Source organism: Geotrypetes seraphini, chromosome 4 (genome assembly GCF_902459505.1).
Source record: "Geotrypetes seraphini chromosome 4, aGeoSer1.1, whole genome shotgun sequence".
In the NCBI taxonomy this organism is placed as follows: domain Eukaryota; kingdom Metazoa; phylum Chordata; class Amphibia; order Gymnophiona; family Dermophiidae; genus Geotrypetes; species Geotrypetes seraphini.
This window is the reverse complement of record NC_047087.1, coordinates 258,525,880-258,540,233: the sequence shown is the minus strand read 5'-3', so window position 1 is coordinate 258,540,233 and position 14,354 is coordinate 258,525,880. Positions and strand designations below refer to the sequence as shown.

At 43.4% G+C, this 14,354-nt stretch overlaps 1 protein-coding gene across 1 annotated transcript in view; it reads right to left on the bottom strand.

Annotated features, from left to right (window-relative positions):
• TNKS2 (tankyrase 2) overlaps positions 1–14,354 on the bottom strand; it is a 209,129-nt gene that overhangs the window by 157,566 nt on the left and 37,209 nt on the right. Inside the window, exons 6-7 of the mRNA XM_033941178.1 lie at positions 11,780–11,874; positions 9,856–9,922 (exon numbers count right to left, since the gene is read on the bottom strand). Coding sequence (XP_033797069.1) covers positions 9,856–9,922; positions 11,780–11,874 — 162 coding nt within the window. The remainder of the gene's footprint in view (positions 1–9,855; positions 9,923–11,779; positions 11,875–14,354) is intronic.

Here is a 14,354-nt window from a genome sequence, read left to right as displayed (position 1 = left end):
TCCCAAATCCCATATTTGGTGATGTTGAGACCAGGAGGGCCAAGTGAAGGTTTTCTTATCTATCAATAATGATTTGTTAAACCAGAGAGGGCAAAGTGTTGATTTGTTCCAGGGTATCTCCAGTAAAGAGTCTAGATTAGATAGAACTTTGTGGGTGGTGTACAGGACAGGATTATGTTTAATATAGGGAGAATTATGTGTCCCTATAAGACGAAGGAGGGGGAAAGGATTTGTAAGGGAAAGCTCTATTCGTAGCCAGTTGGGGATATCAGCAGGCATGGGATTAGAGAGCCATTCCGCACCTTGTCTCAATATAAAAGCTTTATGATAGAGAAGAAGATCTGGAAAATTAACACCCCCTGAGATGCGAGGAGCTTTTAGTTTCTGAAGAGAAATTCTATGGGGTTTTTCATTCCATAAGAAACGCAAAAGTAAATTCTCAATTTGTTTGTATATGGAGGGTGGGAATAATATAGGAAGCATGCTAAAGATGTATGTGATTCTGGGAACCACCATCATTTTTATGGTGTCTAAGCGACCCCACCAAGAAAGGTGTAGGGGGGACCAAGAGGATAGAGAGTTCTGTACTTGATCGAGGATTTTGGTAGAGATTAATTGTTGGGATGAATTAATGTTTTTATCAAATAATAACCCTAAGTATTTGATACCTGTGGTGACCCATGAAAAGGGATGAGTCAATTGAAAAAGGGAGGGATTACAATCATGTAGGGGCATGATCTCAGACTTATCCCAATTTATTTTGTATCCTGAAAACGAGGAGTATGTTGAAATTAGGTGTGTTAATGCAGAGAGCGAATGTTCAGGGTCAGTGAGGTAAAGGAGGACATCATCTGCGTATGCAGAGATTTTTATTTCTATGGAAGCAATGTTGATCCCTTTAATATCGGGGGAGAGGCGGATAGCTGTAAGAAGGGGTTCTAGGGCTAAATTGAATAAAAGTGGGGACATTGGGCATCCCTGACGGGTGCCTCTGTGCAGAGTGAATGGGGCAGATGCCTCATCATTGATGATAAGTTTTGCAGAAGGGGAATTGTAGAGTATGGAAATCATATGGATAAGAGATGGGGGAAAACCAAATCTAGACAGGACTGCAAAAAGGTATTTCCACTCCACTCTATCGAACGCTTTTTCAGCGTCTAGAGAAACAAGAATTGATGATTGAGTGAACGATTGAGAGGAGTGGAGTACATGACATAAGAGTCTAGTATTATCTGCGCCATAGCGACCTTTCAGAAATCCCACTTGGTCTCTGTGAATCAGATAAGACATTACTTTTTCCAATCGAAATACTAATATTTTTGCATAAATTTTATAGTCCAAATTCAAAAGAGATATAGGTCTATAGTTCTTAACGAGGTCAGGATCCCTGTTCGGTTTTGGCAGAACTATAATGTTCGCTTCAAGAAATCTGTGAAGAGTTGACGGGGCTTCCTGCATACCTTTGTAATAAGAGAGTAAATAAGGAGACAGAAGAGTTGAGAGTGATTTGTAGAATTCAGAAGACAAACCATCGGGTCCAGGCGCTTTAGCAGAAGGTAGAGATGAGATGGCACGTGTGACTTCATCAATGGAGATAGGTGCTTGCAAGGAGCGACGTTGTTGGTCAGATAAAGTCGGTAGATCAAGCGAATTAAGGAAATCTTGGATAGGTGAGGAGGAGGAGGAAGCTTCTGAAGTGTAGAGTTCATCATAGAATTTGCGAAAGTCTTCCAATATGTCTTTAGTTGTATGATGAATGTGACCAGAACTGGTTTTGATGTGGGTGATATGGTTTTTCGAACGTTTTCCTTTCAGTAAAAGAGCAAGAAGATGGCCAGCTTTGTTGGAAGAGGCATAATATGTGGTTGATCGTCGGAATAAAGATGCGGAAGCCATGGAGCTGAAGAGTTCATTATACTGGAATTTAAGTTGCTGCAGTTTTCGGTACAACTCAGGATCAAAATGGTTATATAGTTGAGATTCATAAGAATGAATGTCCGTTTCCAGTAAATGAAGTTTAGATTTTTTTTGTTTCAATTGAAAGGCTGAAAAACTGATGATTTTACCGCGTAGCCAAGCTTTATAAGATTCCCAGACTATGGAGAAGTCGTCCACTGAAGATATGTTAGTGTCGAAGAATAATTGAGATTCATTCTTGATATATGAGATGAAGGAGTCTTCATGTAGAAGAAAGTTGTTAAATCTCCATTGCCTGAATGTGGAAGAGGAAGCCCAATTAAGGTGACAGGAGACAGCTGCATGGTCTGATATAGTGATGTCATGTATGCGTGATGAAGAAACCATATTTAATATGTCTTTAGATCCAAGGATATAGTCGATTCTTGAGTAAGTTTGGTGGGGAGCAGAGTAGAAGGTGAAATCTTTGTCAGATGGATGCAGGATTCTCCAGATGTCCGACCAGCCGAAAGAGTCCATTAGGTTTTTAACAGTGGATCTCACCCGAAGTTTTGCTGGGCGGCATGTCGATGAACGATCAATGAAGGGATCTAGAGGAAAGTTGAGGTCCCCTGCAAAAATGGTGTCCGATGAAAGTGATGAGTGGCAGAGTGTTTGGAATGATTGAAAAAAGGAAGGGTCATCTGCATTAGGGGCGTAGACATTGAACAATTTTATCGGTCTTCCGGCTATGGAGCCCTCCAAAAAGGACCAGCGACCAGAAGGATCAAATTTGTGGACTTGAAGTTGAAAATTAAGAGATTTCTTTATTAGAGTGATTACCCCATTTTTCTTCCCTGAGGCAGGGGCAGCAAAGCAATATTGAACCCATCCTCCAACTAATTTATTAGCTTCCTCAGCGCTGATATGTGATTCCTGTAGGAGACATATATCTGCTTCAAGGTGCTTGAGATAGTGCAGAATTTTCTTTCGTTTTATAGGGCTGTTGATCCCTTTGACGTTTAGGGAGACGACATGTAGTTTAACCATTGGGAAGCTGTTGGATAACAGGTTCTAGGAATGGTTCTCGGGAGAAACACTTAAGCTCTGCACTGTAGGAAACAAAGTATGAATAAAGACTTGAGTTCCATGATTTGCCCATGTAGGTATCACAGCATACAAAAACAAAAAAAGGGAGAAAATGTAAACAATAAGGAGGATGATTCAGTCCAATAAAGAACCATGTCAAAAAGAAGAAAAAGATCCAGAAATGGGATCCCATGCTGACAAGAGGTGCTCAGGCAGCCCTTCGCTCGAGCCCAAATTGTGAATCAAATGATACTATTTAAACCTCAAAAACAGTAAAGCAGAAAATAGTTTGATAAAGGAAAGTCAGGTCATAGCTCCTACTGTGTCGTCCAGGAACTTTTGTAATTCAACCGGATCATCAAAATTTTTGGTATTGTTGTGGTAAGTGATCTTCATCCTCGCAGGATAAAATAGCCCATATTGGGCTCCTATGTTTTTAAGCTGGGGCCTCATTGCCAAGAAGGCTTTTCGTTTTTGTGCTGTTGCTTTTGCCAGGTCAGGGACCATGATGATTTTTTTACCATCATGTTGCAGTGCAGGAGAGGATTTAGCAGCTTGCAGGATTTGGAGAGCTTGATTGTAACGGAGAAGTTTCAGGACAATAGGTCTGGGAGGCTTTGCAGGTAATGGCGGACCAGATGGGACCCTGTGCGCTCTCTCAATCTCGAGCGGAGGGTCAAATTTAAGCTTTAGAGTAGTAGGAATGAAGGAGAGCAGAAAAGACATAAGGTCATTACCTTCAGATGATTCTGGAAGACCAATAATGCGAACATTACTCCGCCGCATCCTGTTAGAGAGATCTTCAATATCACGTTGCAGCACAGTAAGCTTGCGAAAGTCACGTTGTATTTCAAGATATTGAGAGTCATGTGCTGCAAGTCTTTCTTCTGCCAAATCTATACGAGCATTTTGTTGCTTGAGTTGAGTGAGAATGCCCCCGATTTCATTTTTAATGTCAGCCGTGGCGGCTAAGTTTTCCTGCATTAGATCTCTGAGCACGTGGAGATCATGAGAAATTGAGTCGCCCTGTGCTGAGGCGCCTGGCATGGAGGCCTTAATCGGGGAGGGCGGTTCGTGCTTCGATCGTTTCGGCGCTGGATGCGCCGCCGACGGGCCAGGAGGAGGAGCGGTATCGGGCTTGTTAGCCTTGGACGACATTCCGCCGTAAGGGAGCAGTGCGTGCTGACCTGAATTTAGTCTTTGTGAGGTTTAAAATGTTAAATTCAGCGAGGCTCGGACCGGAGCGCGGACGCTAAGCGGCCATCTTGAAATCGCGCACGTGACGCCCCCCCAAGTCTTTCTTAACTGTATGATATACAGTCAAACTGCAGTTTGCGAGTGTTTTGCAAGATGAGCAAAACATTTTCACAAATCGTGACTCGCAAACCGAGCGTTGACTCGATTTGCGAGTCCCCCCACCCATGAACCAGCATTGCCCCTCCTTCCCCCCTGCTAACCAGCATCGCCCCCCCCCCCTCATGAACACCCGCCCACCCAAACTGAAGCCTTATCCCCATCTGGCACTGGCACGCAGCACCAACCCACAGGAGGTGCCGGTACCCGAAGATCATGCTGCTTGCTGGACTGGGCCTTGAGCATCTGCGCATGCTCAAGGCCTTCTGGCTCTCGTTCTCTCCGAGAAGGTGGAAATATTGATGGATGGAAGAGAGGGCATATACTGGATGAAGTGGGAGATAAAGAGGGTAGATGGTTTGGAGAGAGAAAGGAATGATGATGGAAGGGAGGAGTGAAAAGGGAGAAGCTGGATGGAAAGGTGACCAATATTGGATGGAAGGGGACAGAGAGGGGGCAGATGCTCTATAAAAGTAGGGAGGAGACAGATGAGATGTTTGATGGAAAGGGGAGCGAGAGAGGGGAAGATGCTGAATGGAAAAGGGGAGAAAGAAGGCAGATGTTTGGGGGCAACGAATGAAGAAGATAATGGTGGAAAAGGGAGAGAGGGTGTTAGTGCAAGGCTGGGTATTAAAGGAAGTACAATAGGAGAGCTAGGTTGAGGTAGAAAGATGGAGAGCTGCAAGTAGATACAGTAAAAAAATAAGATGGAAATTGAAGACTAGATAGTAAGAATGAATTAAATCTGGACAGAGGCAAAAAATTAATATGGAAATTGAAGACTAGATAGTAAGAATGAATTAAATCTGGACAGAGGCAAAAAATTAAGAAAATCAAAATGGAGAGAGAGAAAAGGAGAGAAAGAAAAGAGAAATCCTGGCAAGCAGAAACCAGAGAAGTAAATGGCCAGAAAAAAAGTTTTTAATTTAGGAGAAAGTAGTGTGGGTATGGTACTCATATTTATAAAGGTTAATTTAAATAGAAAATGAAATTAAGATGATATCTTTTCATTGGATTAATTTTAATATCATTCTTAACTAACTGTCGGAGCCCAAAACATCCTCTTCTCAGGTTGGATACTATAACAGCGGCTTAGTGTCTTCAGCTAACTGAAAAAAGTTGTAAGTTAATACAATAAAATGTCTTATTTTCCATTTTTATTTGCATTTTTAATTTGTAATGTCCTGATTGGAATGTATATGTTTTTGAAGTTTACACCTGCTGTCTTTATAATTTGCACAGTACAGGGGGACATGAATCATTGTTTTTCTGATGTTTACTGTATGCAGAGTATGGCTTTTTTGGAATTCAGTTTAATGTTTGTCTACATGTGAGGGCTGTTCAAAAAGTATCAAGACCTTAATTTTCTTGCATAAACAAATAAAGCTAGGGAGGCGTGGTTTGGTGTACGTATGTAGGCGACCCTAATGTGCATGCTTGAATTTTTTCCCGCCTACAGAAGCTGTCAGTCAGCGGCAGACCACCGATGAGTGAGGAAGTATAAGTGAGCGCCGTCCGATTTTCATTTTTGACAAAATGACAGAAAAAGTTGAACAACACTACTGCTTTAAATTTTGTGTAAAGCTTGGTGATTCCCAAGTGGAAACGATCCGCAAGATTCGACAGGCCTTCGGGGATGAAGCAATGGGAACCGCACAGATAAGAGTGGTACAACCGCTTCAGAGATGGCCGCAAATCAGTGGAGAGTGAAGCACATTCTGGTAGGCCCTTAATATCCATAAATGGGATCGTTATTGACCAAGTGAGGACCCTGGTAATGCAGGATCGTCGAATCACGATCAGAGAACTTGCAGATGAGGCAAGAATCAGCATTGGTTCCGTTCATTCCATTTTGATTGAGGATTTGGGCTTCAAGAGAATTTCAGCAAAGTTTGTGAGAAAGCTGCTAATGATTGAGCAGAAGCAACTCCATTTGGAGATCGCACAGGACATGCTGGAGACTATGAACAGTTATCCCAACTTCCTCAGCACAGTGATCACTGGCGATGAGTCCTGAGTTCATGGGTACGACCCAGAAACTTGATGTCATCACAATGGAAGCATTCTACATCCGAGGCCAAAAAAAAAAGCAAGGCAGGTCCGACGAGACAGAACCTGGATCAACCAGCTGTCTTAGGAAGGATGATTTGGACCCCCTGCTGGCAGAACACCGCCACAACTACTATCACTTTGACGAAAGTGCAGGTGTCGTGAGACCAAAAGGCACAGCTGCAAACTGGAAATGCTGTTGCAGAACATGGAAACAAAGAAACCTGCGATGCTCCAGGCAGATTGTAATATGGAGGTAAGCTTCTGTGATATCCAAGGACACTAGAAACTCTCCAGAAGAGAGCAGCTTTCACTGTGTACTCCGTTGCCATTTGAAAAAAAAGGAATTTGCAAGAAGCAGGTGACGGACCTTAGATCCAGAATGGATCTCCAATTCTCTGAGCCTTTCTAGTACGATGAAGTATAAGCATCAATGCATGTCCTGGAACAGGTTCCAGCATCCCAATGTCTAAGAGGTGTTGCAGAGTATCATGGACTCCGGACTCCATTCCAGTCGACATGTCAGAGTCCAGAAACCAAGCCGGAGGTGGACAAAGGAGAACTAACTAATGTCCGATGAAAGTTGAGTCCAATCTGGACAAACTGAGAAGTCAGTCATGCCCGACCCTTAGCATCATCACGCTTTTTAGGCGCAGCCACTGCACAGGAATCTGAGGACGTCTGGAATTGAAACCGTTGTAACGCGTGTGTAGCCCTGGGAATGTCTCTGGGAGGAAAAACCTGTGTATTCCCGACGACACTTGTGGGAGGAACGACCTCCTTCTCGACATCTAGTAAAATTTGTTCACAGGGAGCAAATTAGGACATCTCTATATATAGGTCAACCAGACCTATACCAACAAGAAGCTGGTCCTTGAAAAGACGTTTCCTGAAGGTGATCCTTCAGGCAGTGTCCTCAGTCCAAAGATGGATCCAAAGAGTTTGGCACACTGCAGAGAATGTACTAAGAACTTGAATGAGATCATAAAGGGTGCCTGGCACCTAATCCACATCAACCATCACCAGTGGAAGACAGGAATGCACCTCCACAGAGGATGCATTGCACAGGCTGGAATGACAGGCACGCGCCATAAAGGAAGTGGCCACTGCCGCTTAACTACCTGAAGATGCTAAAAAATAATGTTGTGAATATAACATCCACCCTGTGATCCTGAGAGTGCTTAAACCTAACTCTCACATCACTAGGGAGGGCTTGCACTGGATAACTTGCAACACAGCGGAATCTAGCTCAGGCTGTTCAAACCTGCCGAAAACCAGGATCCAGGTGATAAAGCGTAGACATAGCCTTAGGTCAGAAAGAGCTCTCCGGGATATTACATTGTTCTGAAACCAGACCAAGGAGCAGTGGAATGAATGGTAAAAAGGGCACAGAACGGTCCAGGATCGAAGCCTGAGAAATGAAAGGTGGAAAATCCAAATGGAACTCTTTCCGAACATCATCCGTAGAGAGGCGGACAGAAGCCTACTTAAAAATCTGTGAAGAAGGGTCAGCACCTGAAACCACACCAAGGCAAATCCAGAAGCTCAGGGCAGCCGAGGAGCTCAGTCTCAGCAAAGGCAGCAGCTAGATCCAAAATAAAGAAAGTGGCAGGAGACAGAAGAATCAGAATACCTACATGGCAACTACTGCAATCGAGGTCTGGCATAACCAGATGAGAGGGCTCCTGAACAGGAAGCTTTGCCACAGGCATAACAGACCAAAAAAGCCCCGTTGAACCTGCCGGCTGTGTCATATGAGCAGGGTCTGAGGAATACGCCTTTCAGAAGAGCCAAATAAAATCCGGTAAAAAGGACCCCTCCGCAATCCTGGCAGGGCTCTGTTGAGGAACATGCGCCGCGCCAAAAGAGTCCCCAGACTTGGAACGCAGGCATTTTGCACAAGACTCCAGGACGGCCCCCGGGCAAGATTTTACTCAGAGGAGGTGAAGTCTGAAGCTCCCGCCCCCTCCACCATTGCACTACAGCACACGGTACACAATTGCTGATCCGGCACAATCAATGTCCACATTCAACAGATTAAAGGGGGAGAGCGCCAACCCTAACAATTGTGTGTCAAATCATGGGGGCTTTGAGCCAGAAATAAAAGTTAGAATAAAAAATTGATTTTAAACTTCAAGATTTATTTATTTTAAAATATTTGTATACCACCTAAGCTCTAAGCTGCCGTCACAAATTCACATCCAAAACGGCAAAAATAAACAAAAACTGAAAATTAAAAATAGTAATTTGGGATCTGGGGAGGTGGGGGGAGATGAACCTTACCCTTAGAAACTGTGAAAAATGACTTTAAGAACATTTTACAAGCCACCCCCAAAGTTCCCATAGGGCAGGGGTGTCCAATGTCGGTCCTCGAGGGCCGCAGTCCAGTCGGATTTTCAGGATTTCCCCAATGAATATACATGAGGTCTATTTGCATGCACTGCTTTCATTGTATGCTAATAGATCTCATGCATATTCATTGGGGAAATCCTGAAAACCCGACTGGATTGCGGCCCTCGAGGACTGACATTGGACACCCCTGCCATAGGGGATAATGGAGGTTTACTCAACAGTACGCAGTGCCAGACTGTCAGCAGATTTAAACAGCATTTGAACGGAGAAAAAGGATTTTCTGCCACTGAAAATGCTCCATATCGATCCAGACTTGAAATCTTCGGACTGCCTGCTGGCCAGACACTGACCTCTGCCCCACGGATCCTCATCCACACGGTCCGGGCCAGGAAAGGCAGCCTGTGCCTTGAAACCCAGGTGGGTTTCACTCTAGATGCATACAACCTGTGCTTGAAACCTGTGACAAGGACACCAGCAAGCAGACTCCCAGGGGAAGGGACCTCAAGTCTAGAAATGGTGGCACACAATACATTGGCTCCACAAATCCACCAGTTTCTCTGTGAAAAAGCAGTCCTTTCCTTCAACAGAGGACCATTGGGAAAGGGTCTTAAGGCACTGAAGCAATCGAGAAAATGAACTTTAAATGAAAAAGAAGAAAAAGAAGCAGAGCAACTGCAAAAGACTTCTTCACGGATTGCTTGCAGAAATTGTAACTGGATATGTTTGCTAGCTCTCAGGCTAAGAGGATGGAGCATGTGCTCAGAAAAGTTTGTGGATTTCTGCACCTCCCGGATTGCGAGTTAGGACTGAACACCTACGGTATGGAATCCAGAAGGGACATAATGTGTTCAAACATGTCCCTATTGTTCTTTTTTGCCAAATCAGTACTCGCTAACACAGCTTTGTAAAAGGGGCCAGTAGTATTTAAGAGTTTTGCGCTCATATTTTAAAAAAAAGGCAATACCACATTTAGCTTATTTCGATACATAATATGGAAAAGAAGCCAACAATAAAAAAGTGCTCCAAATTTAAAGAAATTTGAAAAAGGTTCTCTACAACATTAAAAATCACCCAAGTTCAGTTAAAAAATATTTTAAAATATTTAAAGAAACTAACTTTCACCAGAAGTTCCGTTACTTCGTAGTGGCCATACGAACAAGCATTATGGAGTGGCACCAAATCTCTAAGAAACAGACAGAAATATATATAATTAAAACAAGCAAAGTTCCAAAATTTCTTGTTTTCTTTATGTGCTACAAAACTGTAAGCTCCAGTCTCAAACATAATTATCACTTATTAAATGGAGAGCAGCCATTAAACAACCAACTATGAAAAGCATGAAAATTAACTTAAAAAGATGTTTGTGTTCCTGGGAGTACTGAACTTCTAATAAAAACTTTATATTTGGATTTTATTTGGTCTGCTTTGTTTCCCCCCCCCCCCATTGTCCTTGATGGGCAGGATAAATCTATGAAAGATGGTATTTTCCCCTATGGGTTTTATGTCCTGCAAACTTTACCCTTAAGCCTCTTAAATAAGGACTTGCAGGCTTTAAGGAAGATCTTAGGTCGATTCTTTTGGGGAGGGGGAAAAAAGTGAAACTGGGCTTACTTGTAAGGCTGCTGGCAGGGAGATGGGTCTGGGAGTTCCGAACACAAAGCTGTATAATCAAGCTTGCCTATTGCAACATCTTAAGGATTGGCTGATGGACACTCAAGATTTCACTCTTAGTCTGAAAAAGGTTACTTTTCTCCTTGGCACTTTACTGCACACTAGGCAACCTCAGCTGCCGACAACCCTTAGGATTATCTTTTTGTTGATATCTCTGCGAGGGGCCTGGGGGTTCTTGTTCCATTCTTGGCAACAGAATCCTCATGTGAGCAAATGTTGGACTTTCTGCCAGTTGAGACAATGCTGTTTTTCGCAGCTGTAAACTAAAGGAGATTACTCTTTTGGAACCTCTTATTAGGGAGGATGGGCAGATGTTGACTTCTCACAGACTTAAGTCTTATAGGTCTCTCCGATTTGTTGACTAAGCTAGGCATTAAACAGAGACTTTTTCAGAGGAGATGCCTGAAAACAGGTGTCTATTTCATGGTTTAACAAACAACTAACTAGTTTGCAGGCCCCAAAGACATATGTCTCCTTAGTGGAGGATTGGTCCAAAGATATAGCCCATGCAGTGGGTCCAGTTGATTTTCTGACCTTAACAAGCCAGATACCCAAGACTGTACATAATGCAGAATTATAGCAGTGCCAGTACAGAATTCTTCACAGGGTATATTCTCCCAGAAACAGGCCTTCCATGCCGGTAGGGTCATCACATCTTGCTGTCTTAAGTGTACCTCCGACAACAATACTTTTAACCATGGTATATGGCAATGCCAGAGAATGCATGCATTCTGGGTAGCAACAACAACTTACCTACAATGGGTGTTGGATCACTCCCTGAACTTCTAGGTAATAGGGATTTTATTCAATAAATTCACATTATTTGAGGCAGCAGATGGTGGGGAAAAGCTGTTCTTGGCTAAAGCATTTATAGTGGGGAAGAAATGCATCCTGAAATCATGGGCTGCAGGAGAAACCTCTATCCATTTGGTACTGGAGTTAACAAATTACATGAATTGATGGTTTGGTAATCATATGGGGCGAGACAATACCCAAAGAAACAAACTGTTTCTATCTGGGATATTTATATTCACACTATTTCTCCTAAGGCAAGCCACCATATGTTGAATGGCTTTCAGAATACAAATGCTTCCAGTTAATGCAAATAAGCTGGGGGGGGGGGGGGTTCTGAACTGGGTTGATGCTGGGGTACTATAAGAGTCTAGGTGCCTCAACATTGGTATAATTGAAAAATGTTTTCCTCTATTGTTGTGAAACTTTGGAGACCTATGTCTGGACCTTAGTGCTTATAAATTGAGTGATTGCTATGTCATGTTATGTGGGCCTGTTATGGACAGTTTGTGTTACTGTATCGGTTCAAGTGCTTCTAACGAATTTACATAAAACCGCAAATAAAAAGAATCCTTACCCTTTATCCTTAGCATGTACATCAGCACCATGCTGCAACAAAAGCTGAACAATCTTAACCCGATTGTATCCTGCTGCTAAATGTAATGGAGTTGACTGAAAGGCAAGAAGATAAATGAAAACATGAACTATGTCAGCAAATTTATTAAAAATTAACTTATTAAAACAGACTATGGCATATAAGGGCTTCTGATTTTAAGTTGTAACTAGAAGACTAATAAAATATCTCTGCTGGGATATTTGGGAGTTCCAGATGAAATGGAAAAAACTTGAAAAGCTTTCTTTCGGGAGTTTTGATGTCTTCTGACAGCTGCCATGATCAAAGAAAATACCCACTTGCTTTCCCCTTCACAACTATTATCACCATTACAAGAAAAAAAAACATCCCTCTTCTATTGTCTTCATTGTGCAGCTCTTAGTACATTTGGCTCACACAGTGCAGAAACTTGGCATTAGGCAATGTAATAGTCATGTGATTCAGGAAATCATATCAAAAGTCATATTGTGAAGATAGTAGAGAAGCTCTTAGGTTTTCATTTTCCTTCAATCATCTGCTCCACATTGTTATTTACCCAGCATATTTTTAAAGCCCTGACTGAAAGGTGTTTGAATACATTTTGTTGCCTATCTAGTCTTTTTCTTTAATTTTTGACATTTCTTCAGATCATAAAGGTGAAATTTACTCTTACCTGATAAAGCAAAGTTACTCACCTGTAAAAGCTGTTCTGAGGACAGCAGGACACATTACCACAGTTGTGGGATGCCCCTGATGCAGACATTACCCAGGGTTCATAGTACTAAGAAGGCTTTGGCAGGCATGCACCGTACATGCGCAAGTGCCTTCCCAACAGCCATGCAGGACCCTCAAAGAATACAACTACAGGTGAGTAACTTCACTTTCTCAGAGAACAAGCAGACATCAATTACCACAGATGGGAATCCCTCGCTACCAACCTCACTGAAAGCAACAAACAATGGTCACAGGGGACCAACAACACAAACAGGTCTGTTGTGAAGGTGAAGCCTAGAACAAACAGAACTGGACCTAAGAGGGAGGAGTTGGATTCCAGATAGCAAACAATTCTGCAGGACTGTTTGACAAAGTCAGTTGATGCGTTGGGTATGTTGCTCAAGGCAGTAAAATGTGTGATTGTGTGGACTGAAGATCAAGTCACATCTCTGCAAATCTATTTAACGGAGGCTGTCCTCAAGTGGGTTATCAATACTGCCATGACTAACCTTGTGAGCTATTGACATGACCCTCTACAGCAGTGGTCTCAAACTCAAACCCTTTGCGGGGCCACATTTTGGATTTGTAGGTACTTGGAGGGCCGCAGAAAAAATAATTAATGCCTTATTAAAGAAATGACAATTTTGCATGAGGTAAAACCTCATGCAAAATTGTCATTTCTTTAATAAGACATTAACTATTTTTTCTGCGGCCCTCCAAGTACTCTATTTTTTTCTGCAGCACTCACATTTAAAGTTCAATATCTTTTCTTTCTCAAAACTGGCACATTTCAATCACTAAATTGAAAATAAAATCATTTTCCTACCTTTGTTTGGTAATTTCATCAGTCTCTGGTTGCACTTTATTCTTCTGAGTGTGCATCCAATACTTCTTCCCTTCTTTCAGCCTCCTGTATGTTTCCTCTCCTCCAGACCTCATTCCCTCCCCCAACTTTTTCTTTCTTTTTCTGTCTGTCTTTCTCTGATTCCGTGCCCCATTTTTTGCTTTTTTTTCTGGTTCCCTGTCCCCACCCCACCTTCTTTCTTTCTTTCTTCCTTCCTTCCTGCCCTCCCCCATGCCACCACCGCCGCGGAATAGGCTGCTGCTGCTGCTTCCGCTATCGGGAACAGGCCATCTCCCTGCTTCTCTTCTGCACGGGGCCGACCAACTCTCGCTGCCCGATGTCAATTCTAACATTGGAAAGGACGTTCCGGGCAGCCAGGCAGCGATTGGCTAGCCAGAACGTCCTCTCGACATCAGAATTGACGTCGGGCCGCCAGAGTTGGTCGGCCCTGCAGGGAAGAGAACAGTGGACCGCCCCCCCCCCCCCCCCCCCCGGTATGCCACTGGAGCAGCAGCTTGTCTGGCCGGCTCGTTCGTTCAAAGCCGCGGGTGGCGGCTCCTTGCGAGATCCGCGCCTGCGTCTGAAGCCTCTCTGATGTTGTGACATCAGAGAGGCTTCCGATGCAGGACTGGATAGCGCAAGGAGCCGCCAACCCGCAGCTTTGAGCTAACGAGCCGGCTGCTGCTCCAAAAGGAAGAGAATGATGGCCTCCAGACCACGGGCCGCAAATAAAACCTGGTGAGCCACATGCGGCTCGTGGGCCGCGTGTTTGAGACCGCTGCTCTACAGCCAGCCCAGCCTGGGCATAACAGAAAGTGCCAATTGAACAAAGTGTGTTTCCGGATGGTTACTCCCATCCTGTTTGGGTCAAAAAAAACAAAAACAGAGTGGACTCTCTATGGGCTTTTGCCTGCTCCAGATAGAAAGCAAAGGCTCATTTGCAATACAAAGGTGTGCACTGCACTTTTGCCAGGATGAGCATGAGGTTTGGGAATAATGTTG